Here is a 20,536-nt window from a genome sequence, read left to right as displayed (position 1 = left end):
TTGCCAATGTGTACTTGCTTGAGAAAATTTTTGATCTGGTTTATTCACACGTGGAACCAATATAGAAAAACAAAAATTTTTGGTTGCAAAAAGTATACGTAAAAGAAAGAAAATTCATCATCCGAAGAAATAAAATCAACTGCAATATTTCAATATAAAAGCTACTCAAATCCTACTGTTGAAATGTTTGAAAGACTAATTTTTATCTCACTAACCCATTCTCCAAACACTACACCATGCAAGCCAATTTCTTGATAGCTTTCATTTGTTTTGCTGTTGCTGCTGTTATTGCTCAAGTTGTTCCTAATGTTGAACAACTCAAAGCCCAATCCCTCCAAAAAAGAGATGAAGATCTTATGGAACCTGTTTTCAGAAACTTGCCAAGCAAAGATTATGATTACATTATGTTGCAATTGAAACAATTGCAAATTGCTAAAGGTAATGTTTCCAAGTGTGACCAATGTAAAAACAAAATGAGATTTGTTAAAAAGTTGATTGATGAAAAACCAGAAAAAGCTCATTTGACTACTTTGATGATGTACAAGGATTGCGTTTTGAATACAACTCCATATATGTACTGTACCATTGGAAACTTCTTTGTTACCACCAAGGCTTACACTGACAAAAAGTTTGACCAAAAATTTGAATCTGGTATTGATGGTTACGATGTTGTCAACTTTCTTGACAACGATTTCTTGGACTTTTTAGGAAGATTCAATACTTCAGATGAATTTGATCTTGAGTATTATTGTCATGCACAAATGGGAAGTTGTGATCTTCCAGATCTTGAAACTGTGGTTGATTCCTTCAACATTGAAAGCTGGTGGCCAGAAAAAAAACCACAACATTACTCCGAACCAATCTACAACAAGACCAACAGAGAAAGATTCAATGTCTTGCATATGAGTGATGCTCATATCCAATTCACTTACGAACAAGGTAATGAAGCCAAATGTTCCCAATTAGTGTGTGGTCTTACCAAATCTTTTAACAACAAATTAGTTGAAAAAAACTATAATTTCACCAGTGCCTTTGCTGCAGACAATCCAAACAAGAGTCCAAAAGACTTTAAATTCTCCTTTTACCCTGATGCCCATTATGATGGAGAAAAATACGTTAAAGGTGAATATTACGATTTCCCAAAATCTCGTGGCTGGAACTTTAACTTTCAACCTGCTACTGTCTTTGGTGCTTATTTGAGTGACACACCAGAAATCTTGGTTAACAATTCTTTAATTGAAATGGCTAAAATGCACAAAGAGAAAAACTTTGAATTTGCTCTTTACAATGGTGACACTGCTGAACATGATTTGCAAAGTGTTACTGTTGACTTGGTTAAAAGTGAAGAAATCCGTACTTTCAAAGCCATGAGACAATACCTTAATGGAATTCCAGTTCTTCCAAGTATGGGTAACCACGATACCGCTCCATATGGTTTGTTAGCTCCTTTGAAACTTGATTACAACAACAGTTACTCATGGAACAATAATGAAATGGTTGATGTATGGATTGGAAATGAATGGTTTGAAAAAAGTGAAAAACAAACTATGAAAGACCACTATGCTGCCTTCTCCTATGAAACAGAAAGAGGCTTGAAAATCATTACTTTGAACTCAAATACTTACTATCAATCTAACACATGGAGATTCCTTAATGCTTCATCTGATCCTGATCTTTTCGGTGGTTGGAAGTTTTTGGTTGATGAATTGATCGAAAGTGAAAAGAAAAACCAAAGAGTTTGGATTAGTGCTCATGTTCCACCGAACAAAGATGATGTTATGCCAATTGATTCATTAATTTTCCAAAAAATTGTTAGAAGATTTGCTCCTTACACCATTGCCAATCTTTATTATGGACACACTCATAATGATCAAAAAATCGTTGCTTATTCTGATGCCAAATCACCAAAACCAAACCAACCAATCACATCTGCTTGGGTCATTCAATCACTTACTCCATTTGGTAACCATAACCCAGCATTTAGATACTATGAAGTTGAAGATGAAAGTTTCAACATTATCAATTCTTTCAACTACTATACTAAATTGAACGAAACTTATGTTAATGGTGGTGATGAACCAGTTTGGGAATATGAATATTCTGCTAGAGCTGCTTACGACCCAAACAATGAATGGCCAGCAAGTGCTCCACTTAACGCTACCTTCTGGGATAAATTTGCTATTAGCAAAATGAAAGATCCCACTAACATCAAGTTTAACCAAATGTATACCGACTACCAGTACAGATTTAGTCCTTACACTCCTAACTGTACTCATCCATCGGGTAAAAACATTACTACTTCATGTTATGTCAACAATTATTGTAATGCTGCTAATCTCGACATTGTTTCTGTCGAAGAATGTATGAAGAAATAGAAAAGTTGATATGAATGATATTGTGATTACCAAATCTCTGGTGTTGCTGCTTTGACACACGGCTGAAACCTATTTCCAATTTTTTTTTTTTTAAAGCAAGTTCGTTTTATTATTTTTACCCTTTTCTTATCGTTATTATTTAAATATTCGTCAATATATATTATTTTATTTTTTGTGTGTGTCTTAATCATTATGCTTGTTAATGTACCAAGAGATAATAATTCAATATCTAGTATATCTCTTTTTGTATATTCAATTTCTAATCAAAACTACTTATCACCTGTGGTCGATTTGATAAACTTCTTACTACGGCTAAACAATTTCTTACCAAAAGATCCAGTACCTTCAACCTTGTCTTTGACAATATTGACTCTACTTCTGAATGAAGCATGTCTTCGAAGATCATTGTGCTCAGCATTTTGATATGCTTGAGAGGCAACTCTACCAATCAGTAAGTTTGTGCTTGTATTGGGCAGTCGTTTCAATGCATAATGTAACCAACTCGTCAACTTACTATCATATTGTTGTTCCTTATGTAATGCATCCTTAAAAGCTGCAATTCTGTCAATAGGCTGTGATATAGTAACAATACTCTTCCAATCTGAAACAGGATATTTACCAGGAACTAACTCTTTGGGAGTTACTTGTACAGTAGAGTTGGTGGTAACAGTAGATGTTGATTCCGACCTTTGTCTTTCAGAAACTTCTGAACTATCAGAAGCTCTTCTATTCTCAGGAGGTAACAAACTGTTATACTTTTGTGGCAATAAATTTTCTTTCGAAGCAGCAGGAGTCAATCTCTCTTCTTTAAATAATGGCTTTGGATAAAAATGTTCATTCAAAACAGAATCAGATTTTGACGTCATGGTAATTGTGGGTAACACCGACTGAGAATCACCATTATAATCTTGAACATCATCTTTCTCTTGGTCATCATCACCTTCTCCTTCTTCTTCACTACCACCATCTTCTTGAATAATTGGCATAACTGCATCAATAGTCTCTGGGATTGAAGGTAAACTAGCATTGACATTCTCTTCCTCTAGACTTGATTCAGTTCTCACTTTTGTAAATTTGTCATAACCACTTCTATCTGTGTTAAAGTTTACGGACTCGTTATCGTTCTCGCTTATGAATTGATTACGGAAATTATCAGTATTAGGGGCCCAACCACCTAAGTTGAAAGTGGCATTACTCAGTGTGGAAATTCTCCGAGAGTCTTTGATATCTTTTGTTATACTTTCTTCCTCTTGTGCTTCTTGTTGTTTCTGAGATGCAGTATCCAAGGATAATTTACCAGTTGATAATGATCCCGAGGAGGCTACTGGATGTAGTTCAGGTGGAGCTAACTCAGTATTATTATTACCCAATGCTTTTTGTTCAAATTCAGATTCATTTGTTTGTGCAATAGCTGGTACCAGATCTTCTGTAATGGAGTCATCCTTTTCTTCCTCTGTTGCCTTTTCAGTTTCATCATTGGGAATACCAGAGAAATCGTCAGTAAAAATTGCAGAATGTCTTGGGGGTTTCCTTATTGATTGCGTTCTTCCTGAGAATGAACTCAAGTAATCATCATGAGCTTCTTTTTGCTGAGAAACAGCTAACGGTTTAATAGGACTGTAATTATCTTCATCGTCGTCCTCATATTTACTGAATGAAGTATTCTCAAAATCTGGCAATGACAAATCATGATCTATCGGTGGTAAAACTTCTGCAGAAGGGTCCCCGCTATAGACTTTATTCAAATTATCAATAAAGGAATCTATATCTGACGCTGAATTTTCTCCAGGAACATTAAGAGCTTCTTTTTCATCATTACTAGAGCTTTGACTGTTATAGCCCCAGTTATAATCATCATCATCATCTTCGTCATCACTAGCTTTAAAGTCCGGTTTATCTACCGAGAGTACTAATTCCGGTTGAGGCGATTTCACGGCGGTATTCAATTCCTCAATCTGTTCATTTGGTTCCGGTAACAGATCTTTCTTCGGTGACATAGTTTCAATTTCTTCATGGTGAGTAGCTAATTGCAAGCTAACAGGTTCTCTTTGGAATGAGTATTCTGAATTGAAACTATTTTCAGACTCCATAGAAGGACTTTCTGGTGGTAAGTTTGACGATTGCTGCGAATAGCTATATGTTGGTGTTGGAGGTTCAAATTGATGCCCCTCTTTAGATTGCACTTCCAAAGTTGTGACGTTATTTTTAGATGTGGTAGCCTTTGCGATGTTTCCAAGACTATGAGTCGATGCTCCAAAATTAAGACTCGAACCCATGTCGTCATCATTGTCGTCATCATCGCTGCTATCGGAATAAATGTTCTTATGCTTATCAACTGATAAAATCAAGTTTGGCTGTTTTTTAGTTGAAGACAGTTCTGAAACTTGTTTGTCAGACTCAGACTCATCTTTCTGTCTATGCTGAAGTTCTAATTTTTCCAAATCCTCATGATGTGATTCCTTCAGTTGAATCTCTTTCAATGCTCTAGTAAAATTTTTATTATCTTCTTCATTATTATCGTTTCTCTCCACATTAGAATCGGATCCATTATTTGATACAATAACAGGGGTGTTAACCAGATAACCAGGTGTCGTCAGCTTCTCATCAAAGTTTTGGGAAATTCCGAATGTTTGCTTATTTGCTTGTTTATACGGACTAACACACCCTTGACTAATGATCTCAGATTCTTCATCACTGCTATCACTTTCAAGATTAGTTTGTCCATCAACCGACAACACAAGTTCTTTAGGTTGACTCACATTGCTTTCTATGTTGTTTTCAGCAGTAAAGTTTTTATACTTTTCGTCAATAACCGGCACTGGGGGAACATGATCACTGGGTAACTCAAATCTCTGGGGTGTCACTTTTCTTTGTTGTTGTGAGGAATTATCTTCTTGATACGTGTACTCATCTTCATAATCATCATCGCCCCAATCTCCGTAAGTTGGAACAGAATTCACCCAGCGAGTTGATTTTTGTCTTCCGAATCTATCTGTCATTTTGTTATTAATGATTAAGGGGTAGAGTATTCTTTTCTTTTCTTTTTGTTTTTCTTTTTTTTTTTTTTGAGGGGGAAGGTATTTATTTAAAGCTAGAGTTTGTTCATCAATTGTTTCAGTTTTCTTTCTCTCGTCTATTGGTTTGTGTGTGTACCTGAAAGTTTTAACGAGCATGAGTGATCACTCTTTGAATTTTTGCTTGTACTATTTTTCGCGACCAGTAGTTTCCAGATCTACTAACAGTAGATATCGTATGGTGTAAATTCCACCACCCCCCCACGTAATCAATTAAGAAAATCTCCTGATTTAGCTAAGCATATAGTGACCAATCACTCAAATTTCAAATAGATAGAACCCAGAATAGTTTCTTTTTTAACTATTGCAATTATACACAGTCTATGAAAACTACAATTTCCCTTGTGGGTCTTCGTTTTGGTGAATAACAAGACTTGGGTAAAGATCACCAAGGAAACCACCAACTTGCCACCAAGCACCATCTACAACCAACACATCACCAGTAACATATGATGCAGCTGGTGAGAACAAGTACACAGTGGCATCCGCAATATCAGTAGTAGTACCTTGTCTTTGCAATGGGATTTTCAGTTCCATTGGGACTTCACTAGGAGGAGCTAAACGCAGCATACCTTCAGTACCGCCAATAGCACCAGGGGCAATACAATTGAATCTAATACCCAAAGGTCCCAATTCAACAGCAAGAGCATTACTTAAAGCGTCAACACCAGCCTTTGCAGCACTTGCGTGAAGTTGCATTGGCAAACCATAGTAATGTAAAGTAGCACTAACAAAGATAACACTACCTTTGTTCTTTCTCAATTCCTCAAAACATACTTTGACAGTGTTGAAGGAACCCAACAAATCAATATCAATAACCGATTTGAATGCGTTTGAAGATAAATGGTTGAAATCAGATAAGAAATTACCAGCGGCACCAGCAATAACGTGATCAATTCTTCCCAATTCTTTCACAGTTCTGTCAACTGCGTCTTTAATAGTTTGGATTTTACGAACATCAACATTTCCAATCCCGATAACTTTGGCTCCTGGTCTCAATGTGGCAATTTCTTTGGCAGCATCTTCAGTTTTTTGAGCATTTCTACCTATGATGGCAACATTGGCACCTAATAAAACTAATGCTTCTGCTTGAACACGACAGATAGTACCTGCACCACCAGTAATGAAGGCAACTTTACCTTTAAAAATATCTGATTTCCAAACACTTTTTTCGAGATATGATTTGTCTAAGGTATTTGGCATTTTTTGTTCTAATAAATATGTGAAATTGAACTTAGTTGTTTAAAATGTAACTTGTTGTTTCAAAGAAAAAGGAAGATAAGAGTTATATTGATAACAAATACATGTATTTATAAAGGAAATCAGTCCTTCATTTTTTTTTTTCAGTTGCTTTATAGATGTGGGGTTGACAATGTGAAATTCTGCCCCGAGGTGAAAGATTGTGTTCCCTTTTTTTTGGTCCCTGTTACTTGAAATTTACTGCGGGATACTTTTTTTTTTACATGTGAAAAGACGATTGTGCTGGGTTTAGTTATGAACAGTATATGAACTTCTGGTGCTGCCACTATCATTGTAACAACGGAGGTTATGAGCAATAGGGGATATTATAAATACAAAAATTTCTTGACACAAATGAGTATTTCAATCAGAGTAGTATACTTAAGGGATCCTGGAGATAACATTCATGGCCATTAACTCCGGTAGATGTATTGTCCCCCTCTCTCTTCTTGAATTGAACTCTAGATGCAAAAATTTAAATCCTCTTCACTTTGATAAAAACGTTTAGTGTATTATAATCTATAATGCTATTTACAAATTTATATCAAGACTCTAACTTGTCTCTGTCATCAGATAATATATCCAATTGCTTTAGAGCCACTTGGTACAATAGAAGCATGATGGAACTCTGTATACCTGTCCATATAAATCTAGGACCAACACCAGAAAATGCCCCTAGTATACCTTCGTGTTTATATATCGATACCAATGCTTTCAAAGTTGCATTTCTATTTAACAATCTAATTATTGGGTTTGTGATGGTTTGTTTAGTGGAAATTGAGCTACTCAATTCTGAAGTATTTGTAGCTGTTTGAATACGAGTCTTTATAACATCAAGTGGAGTTGTCAAAGTTCCAGCCAAACCACCAGCTGCTGCTCCAGTCAACAATTCCATTGATATGGATAAATCATCAGACCCGTTGTTTGAGTAAATAGCCCATTGACGGAAAGTTTCGTAAAATGAAAATTGTAGGGCACTAAATGGTAAATCACGAAATAATGTTTCTTTATAACCAAACACAAAAGTTTTAGGGCCTTCAGTTTTGGCAATAGTTACAATTGCATTCCATAGACCACGGTAATTATAACCACATTTTTTGGTATAAGGATTATTGTATTTACCTTGTAATTGTAAACGAGTCTTTAACACTTCCGAAGGCACATAAAATATACTTGATGCTAAATCTCCCAATATACCGGCAATGAAATATGCCAATGTTTCGTTAACGTGCCATTTGTTTATCATTACTCTTTTGGAGTATTCATAAGTCCCAAAGAATGCCGCTGTTGAAGGGAAAGACCCTAATGCTGCTGGTGTATATCCACCATATAATCCTCGGAAAAATCCTTCTTCTTTTAGGATTGTTGAATAAGCTGGAATCATGTGTTTATATTTAACCTTGTATGGGAATCCTTGCTGCCTCGTTTTCACTGTATCCAATGAGTGCATAGCACTATCCCCAACAACTCCTCCAAATCCTCCTGCCAACATACATTGCCAGATCGGTTGTAATGTTTCATTTTCTCTACTTTCTGGTTGAGACAGCGGAGGCTTATTTCGAATATTATGATGTTCTTTATGTTCACGTGATTCAAACGTTAACGGTATTGTGGAACTAGTGAAAATTTGTGACATATCATATGGATAAACAATAGTGATTTAATTAAGAAGGCAAAATAATTATCTCAAATGCATAAAAAGTGTTGAATGACAGGGTGAATAACGTTAAATGCAAAAAAGTATGTACTAAAAGTTTGTGCAAAATGAAAAAAAAAAGGAATGAGTTTGGAAATAATAAAGTAAAGTAATAATGAATAGTTATCTTATATCAACTTGAAGTCTAAATTAAGAACTGGTAGGAGGTGGGGGGGGGGGGGCGGAGTGGGCGAAGGGTTCAAAATAACAAATGGAATGGAAAGTATTGACAATATTATATATAAATATTGTATAAATAACGCTTTTTTTTTTCTTTGAGTGGTTTCTCAGATTCTCAAGGTCTATTTTTTCATTCGCTGATTGAGTTACTCTCGTTAAAGTAATAAACAATTCTCGTTGCAAAAAAAAAAAAAAAACAACAAAAATTGCCAGACCTCATCACCATAAACCATTGAAATATACTTGGGAAGTGTCAATATGCAGTCTGTCCAATAAAATTACTTCAATGTCCATCTGTCAAACCAATTTCTACACTTTTTAAATAGATAATAAATTGTATTTAAATCTTTATTATGCATTTGGAACATATTAACCTATCTATTGATTAATATTACTGATAGAATACATATTGAATTTACAAATATTCCCATCTCAAATCTTCCATTCAAAACAAAGAATGAAAGAAAAAAGAGAATACCACAAAATTTTTTTTTCACTCATTTTGTATGATTGAAAACAAACATCTTTTGAATGAATAATATGATATGATTTTAAATACTTTCAAAATTCGGTGTTCTCTACCGTTGAAAAGGATACCAGCTAGTTTACGAACTTATCGCGTTATGGCCATAGAATCGTCGTGTGACGATTCTTGTGTTGCCTTGCTTGAAAAATCTCATCCCGATACTCCACCCAAAATAATAGATCAATTTAAACGGACACTACATTCTGCTGATATAGGCGGTATATTACCCACAGCAGCTTATAATTATCATATGGCAACCATCGCCAATATGGTTCAAGAATTTTGCAGTAAACATCAAATATCAGCATTGAACCCTCCCGATTTACTTTGTGTTACTAGAGGTCCAGGAATGGCGGGATCTTTAAGTACTTCAACCGAATTTGCCAAAGGATTATCTGTTGCATGGGGTGTTCCATTAATTGGAGTTCATCATATGTTAGGCCATTTGTTGACTGCAAATTTGCCAAAACTGGAGCAACCAGATTCACCACCACCAAAGTATCCATTTTTAAGTTTATTATGTAGTGGTGGACATACTATGCTTGTGTTACTGAAATCATTAACTGAACACGAAATTGTTGTAAATGTTGGAGATATAGCCGTGGGAGACTCATTGGATAAATGTGCTCGTGAATTAGGAATGTATGGGAACATGTTAGGTAAAGAATTGGAAAAATACATAAACTCTATTCCAGAAGAAACTAGAAATAGATATGAAAAATTAAGTGTAAACACAAGAATTGCCAATCCATACAATTTTAGGTTAACTCTACCTTATTCAGCACCCAAATATGGTATTCCAGAAGATGTGAAATTTGCATTTTCTCATTTTCTAAGTAACATTCAGGAATACAAAGCAATGCATTATAATAAAAGCGGAGGTGGTGAGATAGACGTGGCATTGGACGAAGAGACTAAACAATTTATTGCATACAAAACACAGGAATTTATATTTGATCATATTGTTGATAGAATAAATATCGCATTCAAGAAACATGGCATTAAAAATAGAAATAGTGATGGCACATTTATTGGGGTTAAAGACTTTATCTGTTCTGGTGGGGTTGCTGCAAATAAACGACTTCGAGAGAAATTACGAGAAAATCTTGATTTTCAAGAGATAGGTGCCGACAATGTGAATTTTCATTTTCCAGATTTATCATTATGTACTGATAATGCGATAATGATTGGAGCTGCTGGCATAGAGATTTTTGAAAAATTACGTTTGAGAACTGATCTCAGTTTTTTACCTATAAGAAAATGGCCATTAAACAAATTATTAGATGTTGATGGGTGGGTTAGAGTAGAAGAAGAAGAATTTAATAGAATTTGTAAATATTAATTAAACAGTACACATAATCCTTGTATATATATGCATACGTACACAACAAGCATTAATATAAATCATTCAGATAAATTCAGATCTCTTCTTTGAGATGTCGGTATGGGTTCATCCTCAGTGTAATCAATTATATCTTCAGGTGGCATTTGGTCTTCAGGTTCATCACGATGCCCCAAAAAGGCTTCTCTTATGTTATATAATTGTGTGTACTTCTTCCAAGCCTTGTAATTAAAACTAGCAATGTGATGACTTGTAAAAATTTTATTGCTTTCCAATTGTGCCTCTCTTATTTCGTCACTGCTCACTCTCTGAATACAAGGCACTCCTTCGTCATTTACGTATAACTTTAATCGACCATCTTTAACGAGGAAACTTGTGTAAAATAAATTCTCCACACTTTGACCAAATGATCTTGGGTTTATAAAAAATTTGAATAAATTTACTCCATTACCATCATATTTTTCAATATAGGTTTGATAAACTGATTTGACCATATTGGCAGTATTTTGTTCTTCATTGCCGGAAATATCACTTGCTTGAACTTGTCGAGCAGTTTTTGCCAATCCGCTACTTTTGGTATCATCAACATTCCTTGTTCGAACAATTTTCCTCTTTTCTGCTTTTAATGGTCCATTTAAAAAATCTACCAGTATAGATTTTTTACTAACTTGATGATAAAGGATTCCGAGTTTTAACCAATTGGTTTTATTAAAGGTATATTCATCAGTAATGGCTTCTTCTTCGTCCAGATCATCATCATCATCATCGTCATCGTCATCGTCTTCTGCATTCACATAACTATCATGGTCATTATTATCTCCTATATCGTTACGACTTAAAAGACTAGGATCAGTAACAGCAAATCTTCTTAAACACTTGAAAAATTCTCTATCATCAAGAGCAATTCCTGAATCATCGAAAACTATATTTCGAGCATTCAATGCAGCAAAATCGGATGCTTCTTTGAAAACTTCAGAATCTTCTAAATGAACTCTTGTGTCTCTGACTTTTTGTGATTGTACTCTTTTATATAATTCGGTTATTTCATCAATATAATGCAACAGCATAGCTGATCCTTTACCCTTGAGAGCATCTTTGAAATGATTTTTAATTCGTTGACGAAGTTTTTCATAATCTTCAATTTGTTCTTGAGTAGTCACTTTACGTAGTTTTCTTGGTTGTGTATCCGTCATCCTGATGATATTGGGAATTGAGTTGTTGTTATTATTGTTTATTGTTGGAATATATGAAATTGGTTTTAGGAATTTGACGAATCTACAATTTTTTTTTTTTTTTGTATTTTTTTTAGTGTAACAAAACGCGTTGTTGTCAACCGTTTTTATTTTCTTTTTTGAAAAAAGGTTACACGAATCAGTCCCAGTGCCAGCCTAACCACCATGACTGAACCCACTTGTACAATTAAGAGACTAGATGAATCAGTTATTAACAAAATTGCTGCTGGTGAAATCATTATACAACCAGCAAACGCGTTAAAGGAAATGTTGGAAAATTCGATTGATGCCAAGGCAACCATGATTGAAATATTAGTTAAAGATGGTGGATTAAAATTATTACAAATTACTGATAATGGCCATGGTATATCCAAAGTTGATTTACCTTTATTGTGTGAGAGATTTGCCACTTCGAAATTGAGTAAATTTGAAGATTTGGAATCTATTGCCACCTATGGATTCCGTGGTGAGGCATTAGCTAGTATTTCCCATATATCGAGATTATCAGTGATTACCAAACAACCAGATTCCAAAGTGGCATACAAAGCCTATTATATGAATGGCCAACTATGTAGTTCCAATTTCAAACCATCAAATACCAATGTTGAACCCAAACCAATTGCTGGGAAAGATGGAACCCAAATTATAGTTGAAGATTTATTTTATAATATTCCATCAAGATTACGAGGACTAAAATCAAAAAGTGATGAGTTTGCCAAAATTTTGGATATTGTTGGTCGATATGCCATTCATTGTGAAACTGTGGGATTTAGTTGCAAAAAATATGGTGATCCATTACAACAGGTAAACACCCGTCCCAGTATGCCCATTAAAGAAAGAATCAGAGTTGTATATGGATCAGGAATTGCCAATGAATTATTAGAAATTGATGGGATTTCAAATGGTGAATTGGGTTTAGTGAAAGTATCCGGTGTAATGACTAATGCCAATTATAACAATAAAAAGAAAATCCAACCGATATTTTTTATAAATCATAGACTTGTTACATGTGAGCCATTGAAAAGGGCAATTAATGCCGTGTTTCTGTATTTTTTGCCAAAGGGAAGTCATTCATTTTACTATCTTAGCTTGGAAATTAAACCAGAAAACCTCGATGTCAATGTCCATCCTACAAAACGAGAAGTTCGATTTTTAAATGAAGATGAAATAATTGATATTATTGTTAGTGAGATACATACAAAATTATCAAGTGTTGATACTTCAAGAAAATTCAAAACTCAGAGTATAATTACAAAGAGAAGGAATAGTAATGAAGAGTTGGAAGAACATCTGTTGCCAAAAGCACTGCAGCCATCTTTAAAGAAATATCGACAAGAAAACAAGATGGTGAGAGTAGATGCTAGTCAATCAAAATTGAGTTCATTTATGCAACTGCAACCATCACTGAATTACCATGATGTGATGAAGAAAGAATTTGAATATTACTCTTCTCTGATAGTTGAAGATGACACTATCAATACCGAGCAAGACATACCTGAAAAAGAAAGCGAGGAAGAACCCCCTAATGAATCTAACTCAATTTTAGAGTCGCCATCGAAAATAGCAACAAAAATTGAGACTAATCATTTACGTCAACCAGTACAAGTAAATTTAGAATCAATAGCTCTGTTGAAAAACGATTTGACTTTAATAATAGATAAACCATTGACAAATATTTTTAATAATGCAGTTTATGTGGGGATAATTGATCCATTGAAACGATTATGTTGTTTCCAATATGATGTCAAATTATTTTTATGTGATTATGCTGCGGTGTTATTGGAATTTTATTATCAAATTGGTCTACATGAATTTTGTAATTTTGGAGAAATTGAATTTGATGAACCAATTAAATTAATTGATATATTACAACCATTATATGATAAAAATGATGATTTGATACCTATGGATAAAGTTATCGATTCAGTTTTCCTCATGAAAGATATGTTTAGAGAATATTTTCAAATTATTATTGACAACGATAAACAATTGACAACATTACCAATGTTATTAGTTGGAGTTGAACCAGATTTCAACAAATTACCATATTTGATATACCGATTAGGTGCTAAAATCAATTATGGAGATGAAAAGGATTGTTTAAAGGGTATATTGAGACAAATTGCATTGTTTTATTTACCGGAACCAACTAATGATGAAACCAAAAATAATGCATTTGAAAATCAATTGGAGAGTATCTTGTTCCCGGAAATAAAACGACAGTTTTTAGCACCGAAAAACTTGCTTCGAGATGTGATACAAATTGCCGATTTACCAGGATTATATAAAGTTTTTGAAAGGTGTTAAGAAAGGTTCAAGTTGATGTGTCAAACTTCTTATTAGTATACTGTGAAATTTACGTTGGCTAACTCTAATAGAGCATGGTTTATCAAATTCAAATCGTGTATTCTAAATAATCAATTTCCAATAAAGAAGATGGTTGCAATAGGCAAACAGAAAGCTTAAACCTTTATCAGAGTTTTCTCATTTTAATCTCTATTATCAACAAACAATGTAATTCAATAAAAACGGTTCAATCAGCGAACATTGTCACCCTTCAAAAATAGAGCAATTTCCGAGCGAGTGAATAGTATTTAATATTATAAAACTTGAGTTGCAAATTGTATTACGACATTAGTGGTTAACTACAAGGTTGAACCCTGTGATGATTATTTAATTGTGTCTATGCATGTGGAAGGAAATGTCCTACCCACAACTGCCTGCCCCTCTCACCCCACCACTGATAATTGTCCAAACAACAACAAAAAAAATATATCCACGGTTGCGAATTGACAATATTAAATTTTAGTGCAAAGGAGGAGGAGGAGGAGGAGGGGAGGGGCGGGAGGAAATTGGAAGTCTTCTCACATGAAAAGGAATCATAAGTCGCAAAAAAGTATTAAGAGTGGTGGTATTGATGGCCCCATGGAACGATTTACTTAATGCCAGACCAATTTACTGTTGTAATCTTGGCAAGTCAATATTTTTCAGATGGATCTTGTCGTTTTGTAGTTCCATTTAGTTTATAATTTTAGTCAAATTAACTCCTATACTTGCATAAGGTAACAAACACCAATTAACTGATGAGAAAATTAAATACGAAAAGGAATCGGGATACCTCAATATGAGATGAAATCTGAATAAGCTTAAAATTATACAACTATTACTATGAATCGTAAAAAACAAAATATTTGACTTTAGGAGTTGGTTGTGAACAAGATTTTAAACTATTTTGAAGGATCAATACAGAAGAAGAAGAAGAAGAAGAAGGGGGTTAGCCAATCAATGGAAGTCTTATTTGATCAAGAAGTTAATAAAGAAAATGTGTAAATGAAATTAAGAAGTTAAAATTTGGGTAGATGGTAAGGAAGAAGAAGAAAATGTCGTGTCTCCTCATTCTATTTTTTTTTTCACACTCATTTTCACATTTTCACATTTCCATATTTTCGCATGTCCTACTTTTTGGGTTTTTTCCTTAATTAAGTAATAAATAAATCTTTACCATTTAGTAGTCGTTTATAATTTAAAGGTGTTGTCCAATCTACTTCCCAACGTTTCCTCTATCACTCTTTTTCTTTCTTCTATATCTCACATTTATTTTGAATTGACTCCCACCCCAATTCTCATCATTATAAACAGTGGTCTTTATCCTTTACGGCCCATCACCTTTGGTTTTTTTTTTTTCTTTGTTTGATTAGTGGTATCATATTTTAAACAACTTCCAACAGTTTTAGCCGATTGTCCAACACAGACAAAAAAAAAAAATTATCACACATTCCTACTGATTTGATATCACATTGGTTCTTTCAAGTTTGGATTTCAATCATACACATACACATATATATCAGAACACAACAACTACACCTTTTGGTCAGTTAATCTGCTTGCAAATTTTTATTTATTTACATTATAGATGTACATTGAAAGTTCAATCAACGAAAAATACATTCGTACATTGAATTTTGGGTGTTTCCCTAAAAATGTGTTGGAATTCCAACAATCACAAGATTATTTCCAACAATTAATATTTATTGATTATCAATTACAATTATTAATAGATAATGAATTTTTTCAAAACGAATTATTGCCCATTTCATTATTATCAGAGAATAATGTATCAGCTAATGAAAAATTACAACAATTGATCAATTATTCAAATTCAATAAGTTTGAATTATGAAAATACTCCAAAAAGTTACGACGAAAAATTGTATTATGCTACATTAATGTCACATTTATACTATTTACAAGATAACTTATTTGAGGTGAATAAACATTTGAATTTGGTCAAAGTATCTTATCAAGCAAGATCTAATAATCAAATCGAAACAGTATCTTCAGCATCATCAGTTAGTTTCAACCAAATTGAATTTATAGAGTACTTAACAACCAGATATTATGTTTTATTTGGATTGAGTGCGGGGAACAATGGAGTAAACGTTTGGTTAGAATATTTACAAAATTTTAAAACCCCATTCAATAAGTCCCAAGTAATTGCTAATCATTGGCTAGATTTGTTATTCGGTAAATTAGCTTTGGAATTATCTCAGCAGGGGACTATTCCGTTTTCATTTATCAATCATGTAAAGAATTTGTCATTGTCTAAAAACAAATTGGCTTTGATTGCATTTTCAAATTATTTATTACGTCCAGAAAATAGTAGTATAATCAATGCCTCATTCAAACAGGATTACACAGTGTTTTTGACTACAGAGATTGAAGAAAGCATTTTGGTTAAAAGTCAATTTCCTAATGCAAATACAGCTAATAACGATGAATCACAAGATATCAATAATTTTATTAATAATCTTTATGAATCATTAAGTTATGTGCCATTTAATTTATCTATTTTGAAACCATCACTATCAAAACGTTATCTTTTAAATGCTACATTGAAGACTTTCCAAAGCAAGATTATTTTATCAAATTTAATCTATACATTAATTGATTTGAATGAATATGACGAAGCTTTAGCAGCATTCACCACCTATATTGATTATTTGGAAAAAGATGAGGAATTGAAAGATGGGTATATTGACGATATATTATCAATAATCGATACGTTTAGTACTTGTATTATCCATTTCAACCCATTGAAAAGTTTTAAATCTAGTAACAAATTTAAACATAACGATGATTCATTAGTTTTTCAACAATTGAAAAAATTTGTCACATTATTGCAAAAATACTTGAATGAACTTCAAAAATTGATAGATTTAACGTATGATGAGGAAGAAGAAGAAGAAGAAAGTGGAAATGGCAATGGCAAAACCACTGCTGCAGGCGATAAAAACCCATTGTCATTTCTTTATCGTAAATACAATTTAAACATTTTGCAATCAGACAACACCCAATTTATTGAATTAATTTCAAAAGCTTGGTATGCAATTGGTTATTACTATTATTACTTGTCGTCGTATGAATCGTCAAATCAAAATATTTTACAACACAATATCTCAATGGTTTTGAAAACTTACAAGAATAGTTTAATTGTTAATTCGACAGGTAATGTGCTTTATTTGTTTAGTTATGCCTTGGCATTAGCTAATTCTGGTTCTTTAAAACCAGCATTAAAATTGAGTAAATTTATTTTAAAAAAATTCCCAGAATCGTTCAAGACATGGAATTTGTTGGTATTATTGTTGTCTAGTTTTGACAATGATAATAGCGATACCAATAAACCCATTGCAAGCCATACTAGTGTGAATATTTTACCCGACGAATTAACAAATGGAAATGGCGCCAATGGTGGCTTAACAGCAAATGGCAGCAACGATAATAAATCTAAATTGAGAGAACCAGAGAAATTTATTAGCAAGGCATTGAATATTGCTGGATTATATATTTTAAAACATCGTCAACGTAATATTAAATTGACGGTCGAAACCAAATATGAAATCTTGCAATTAAAATTAACTCAATTGGCAGTATTAGAGTCGATTCATGGATCACAATATATGATTGATTATTTATCTGAAGTGTTTGTGTTGTATCATGAATTGTTTGAAGTCAATTTGAGTAGCAATAGTAATAAGAATGCAGCAATTCAATCTTCGAGACAATTTGGAGCTTCTGATAAATGGTCACATCGTCCAAGTTTTATTGATCCTTCTCCTAATGCGAAAAAGAATCCACACCATAGTAACAAAGAAATAGATGAGTTGCAATTTTTTGATGCACCCAAGTTACTGATTAATAATGATGGTGATTCGATTACTGAGTTGAATAAGAAACAAAGTAGAACTGGGTCAATCAGTGGTGGTAGCAGAGTCGAAAAATTGAAAAGACTCTCTACAACTATTTCATCAAAAGAGGGACCAATTAGCAGACGAGGGTCATTACTTTATAATAGTGTTCAACAGAAAATCCGTAAATCTGATTCCAAATCTACAGTGAACAAATCTTTTGCAGTAGATAATAGTGGATCACAACAGCAGCAACTAGAAGACGAAAATTCACATTTTGACCAACCAAAATTGCCATTACATCCTCCGGAGCAACATTTATCAAAACCACTGAAACCAGCATATATCAAAGACCCACCACGTCGTCAACATGATAATTTAATTGAACGGAAAATATTACAACAAGTTTGGTTATGGACGGCAAGAGTATTTTTGAAAGTTGGATTAATTGATGAATGTGAACAATGTATTGTTGAGGCGGAAACTATTTACGAACCTAATTTTAAAACGTATACTGCTTTGGGATTTTTAACTAGTAAATCAAGAAAATTTTTATCATTACAAGAATTTGAACGATCATTAGAGATATTAACCAAGAAAGATAATTCATTGTCGTCATATAATAAATACAATAGTAAATATGATTATGGATTAACTTTATTGGGATTACTGAAATTATTTTTAATTGATGATGACCCTAAGAATTCATTATTTATATCGACCAAAGATTTGAATTCAGGAATAATTCGATTGAAAAATTTATTAGAAGATTATTCATTGACTTGGCCCTATGGATATAATAATCCAGAAATTTGGTTTTATTTAAGTAAGATTTATGAATTTATTGATGATAAAATATTATTGACAAAAAGTTTATGGAGATGTATTGAATTGGAAGATAAACGACCAGTTAGGGAATTTATATTTGATGAGCTTTAATATAAAAAGTTATAGAGATAGCAAGGACTATTACCAAAAAAAAAAAAAAAAACGGAGAGTAAAATCATCATAAAATCTTAAATAAAAAAAAAAATTGAATAAAATGCTAGTTAGGATTTTTTTATTGATACACATCTATAAATAGATACAGAATTAAGTATAATGATAGTATTGATAAACAATATGCACCTAACTCTGTTAATTTATAGGATATATTAGAAATTACTTGATTGATATAATATATTCAAATGGTGTGTGTGTGTGTGTATGTATGTATGTAGATTAACAAGACCAAAAACTACATCAAGAGAAAATCCGAGTCCCGCAACAACTAACAAGCAAGCAAACTACAAAAGAAGAAGAAAAAAAATTTTTTTTACACTTGATTGTTGGATTCTTCTTAGTCAATTAAAAGTATCGTATCAAACTAAGACTAGATGACAGATATTGAACCTAAATCTATTTTATATTGTGGTATTTGTTCTTGGCCACCAGAATTTTGTGAATTTGGTATCACGAAAAAGAAATGTCAAACATGGTTAAATGAAAATCATCCTGATAAATATCCATCAATATATCCAACAGGTGGGGATTTATCTTCTTCATCCACCACAACTAATGAATTGGATAAAGATACAAAATCAAATACAATTGATAAAAAAGATATAATTGGAGAAAATAATGATGGAAAAGATGAGAATAATAATAATAATGACATTGTCACGAAAAAATTACTTGAACAAGGTGTATCAGAATTATCAATTGCTAAAGAAGAAAAATTACAAAAAGAATTAAATAAACGAGCAGCTAAAGAAGAATTAAAATTAGAAAGGAAACAACTTGAAAAAATTTCCAATTCAAAAATTATTATTAAGAAAATATCTCGTAATAAGAAGAAATCTATAGTTTCAATTTCTGGATTAGAAATTTTAGAAACAACAACAGGTACTACTACTAGTAATAATAAAGTATCAATTAAAAGTTTACAAAAAAAATTTTCATCTAAATTTGCTACGGGGACAAGTGTTGTGAAAAATGCTGAAAATAAATCTGATATATTGATACAAGGGGATGTTTTCGAAGAAGTTCATCAATTTATAATTAATCTTTTACAAGAACAAGGATTAAATGATATTAAAATTGAATTGACTGATGATAAATTGAAAAAGAAGAAATGAAAGTACTTACTATTTCTTTTCGCATTGGTTGATCATTAGGTAAGAAGAAGAAGAAGAAGAAGATGAGGATAAGGTTTTGTTTTTTGTATTTGCCTGTATAAATACTACAAAATATACAATGCTTCTGACATTATAATCTTGTCTACTTCATTCAATATGCACTCATGTTGTTACAACAACCAATATGTAGATATTAAAGGAATGTAAACTCTATTGTAAAAGCACAGAATTCTTAAATTAATGACATAAAAAACAGAAAGAGAAATAAAATCGTACACGGGCTTGGTAAATTGAAATGTTGGCTGCAAGAAATCAATTTTGTCCAACACCAAGCACAACAAAACTTAACAAATAAAAGCTCCTATTTCAATATTTACCAAACTCTATTACACCATTAAAGATCAATACTAAAAATAATACAATTTGGTTTTTACAGAATAAAATATTAATAATTTAAAAGATTCTATGCACCTATTCATACATTTAGATATAAAAATCTATCTATGTACTAAAAAAAATTACCAACACCAATACCAATACCATGCCAATATATATGTATATAGAAAGAGAA

The 20,536-nt window shown here is 32.7% G+C and overlaps 9 protein-coding genes across 9 annotated transcripts; 5 read left to right on the top strand and 4 right to left on the bottom strand. All coding sequences in view use genetic code 12, as the record gives it.

Annotated features, from left to right (window-relative positions):
- Positions 1-236: 236 nt before the first annotated feature.
- Positions 237-2,375, top strand: CD36_40900 (sphingomyelin phosphodiesterase precursor, putative; the record flags this gene model as incomplete). Its single annotated transcript, XM_002419717.1, has 1 exon — positions 237-2,375. One exon carries the CDS (start codon positions 237-239, stop codon positions 2,373-2,375), a length of 2,139 nt encoding a protein of 712 aa, XP_002419762.1.
- A 269-nt stretch (positions 2,376-2,644) lies between these two features.
- CD36_40890 (uncharacterized protein) lies at positions 2,645-5,548 on the bottom strand (the record flags this gene model as incomplete). Its single annotated transcript, XM_002419716.1, has 1 exon — positions 2,645-5,548. One exon carries the CDS (start codon positions 5,546-5,548, stop codon positions 2,645-2,647), a length of 2,904 nt encoding a protein of 967 aa, XP_002419761.1.
- A 231-nt stretch (positions 5,549-5,779) lies between these two features.
- On the bottom strand, positions 5,780-6,652 carry CD36_40880 (peroxisomal-2,4-dienoyl-CoA reductase, putative; the record flags this gene model as incomplete). Its single annotated transcript, XM_002419715.1, has 1 exon — positions 5,780-6,652. One exon carries the CDS (start codon positions 6,650-6,652, stop codon positions 5,780-5,782), a length of 873 nt encoding a protein of 290 aa, XP_002419760.1.
- A 580-nt stretch (positions 6,653-7,232) lies between these two features.
- On the bottom strand, positions 7,233-8,324 carry CD36_40870 (transporter of the mitochondrial inner membrane, putative; the record flags this gene model as incomplete). The annotated part of the gene is made up of 1 exon (XM_002419714.1): positions 7,233-8,324. One exon carries the CDS (start codon positions 8,322-8,324, stop codon positions 7,233-7,235), a length of 1,092 nt encoding a protein of 363 aa, XP_002419759.1.
- A 785-nt stretch (positions 8,325-9,109) lies between these two features.
- Positions 9,110-10,432, top strand: CD36_40860 (metalloprotease, putative; the record flags this gene model as incomplete). Its single annotated transcript, XM_002419713.1, has 1 exon — positions 9,110-10,432. One exon carries the CDS (start codon positions 9,110-9,112, stop codon positions 10,430-10,432), a length of 1,323 nt encoding a protein of 440 aa, XP_002419758.1.
- Positions 10,433-10,494: 62 nt separating this feature from the next.
- Positions 10,495-11,625, bottom strand: CD36_40850 (non-structural maintenance of chromosome element, putative; the record flags this gene model as incomplete). Its single annotated transcript, XM_002419712.1, has 1 exon — positions 10,495-11,625. One exon carries the CDS (start codon positions 11,623-11,625, stop codon positions 10,495-10,497), a length of 1,131 nt encoding a protein of 376 aa, XP_002419757.1.
- Positions 11,626-11,829: 204 nt separating this feature from the next.
- Positions 11,830-13,971, top strand: CD36_40840 (DNA mismatch repair protein, putative; the record flags this gene model as incomplete). The annotated part of the gene is made up of 1 exon (XM_002419711.1): positions 11,830-13,971. The coding sequence occupies one exon, from the start codon at positions 11,830-11,832 to the stop codon at positions 13,969-13,971; it is 2,142 nt and encodes a 713-aa protein (XP_002419756.1).
- Positions 13,972-15,577: 1,606 nt separating this feature from the next.
- On the top strand, positions 15,578-18,787 carry CD36_40830 (uncharacterized protein; the record flags this gene model as incomplete). Its single annotated transcript, XM_002419710.1, has 1 exon — positions 15,578-18,787. One exon carries the CDS (start codon positions 15,578-15,580, stop codon positions 18,785-18,787), a length of 3,210 nt encoding a protein of 1,069 aa, XP_002419755.1.
- A 437-nt stretch (positions 18,788-19,224) lies between these two features.
- CD36_40820 (translation machinery-associated protein, putative) lies at positions 19,225-19,965 on the top strand (the record flags this gene model as incomplete). The annotated part of the gene is made up of 1 exon (XM_002419709.1): positions 19,225-19,965. The coding sequence occupies one exon, from the start codon at positions 19,225-19,227 to the stop codon at positions 19,963-19,965; it is 741 nt and encodes a 246-aa protein (XP_002419754.1).
- Positions 19,966-20,536: the final 571 nt, after the last annotated feature.

This window comes from Candida dubliniensis, chromosome 4 (assembly GCF_000026945.1).
Source record: "Candida dubliniensis CD36 chromosome 4, complete sequence".
NCBI classification, from domain to species: Eukaryota; Fungi; Ascomycota; class Pichiomycetes; order Serinales; family Debaryomycetaceae; genus Candida; species Candida dubliniensis.
This window is presented reverse-complemented; position numbering and strand designations above follow the sequence as displayed.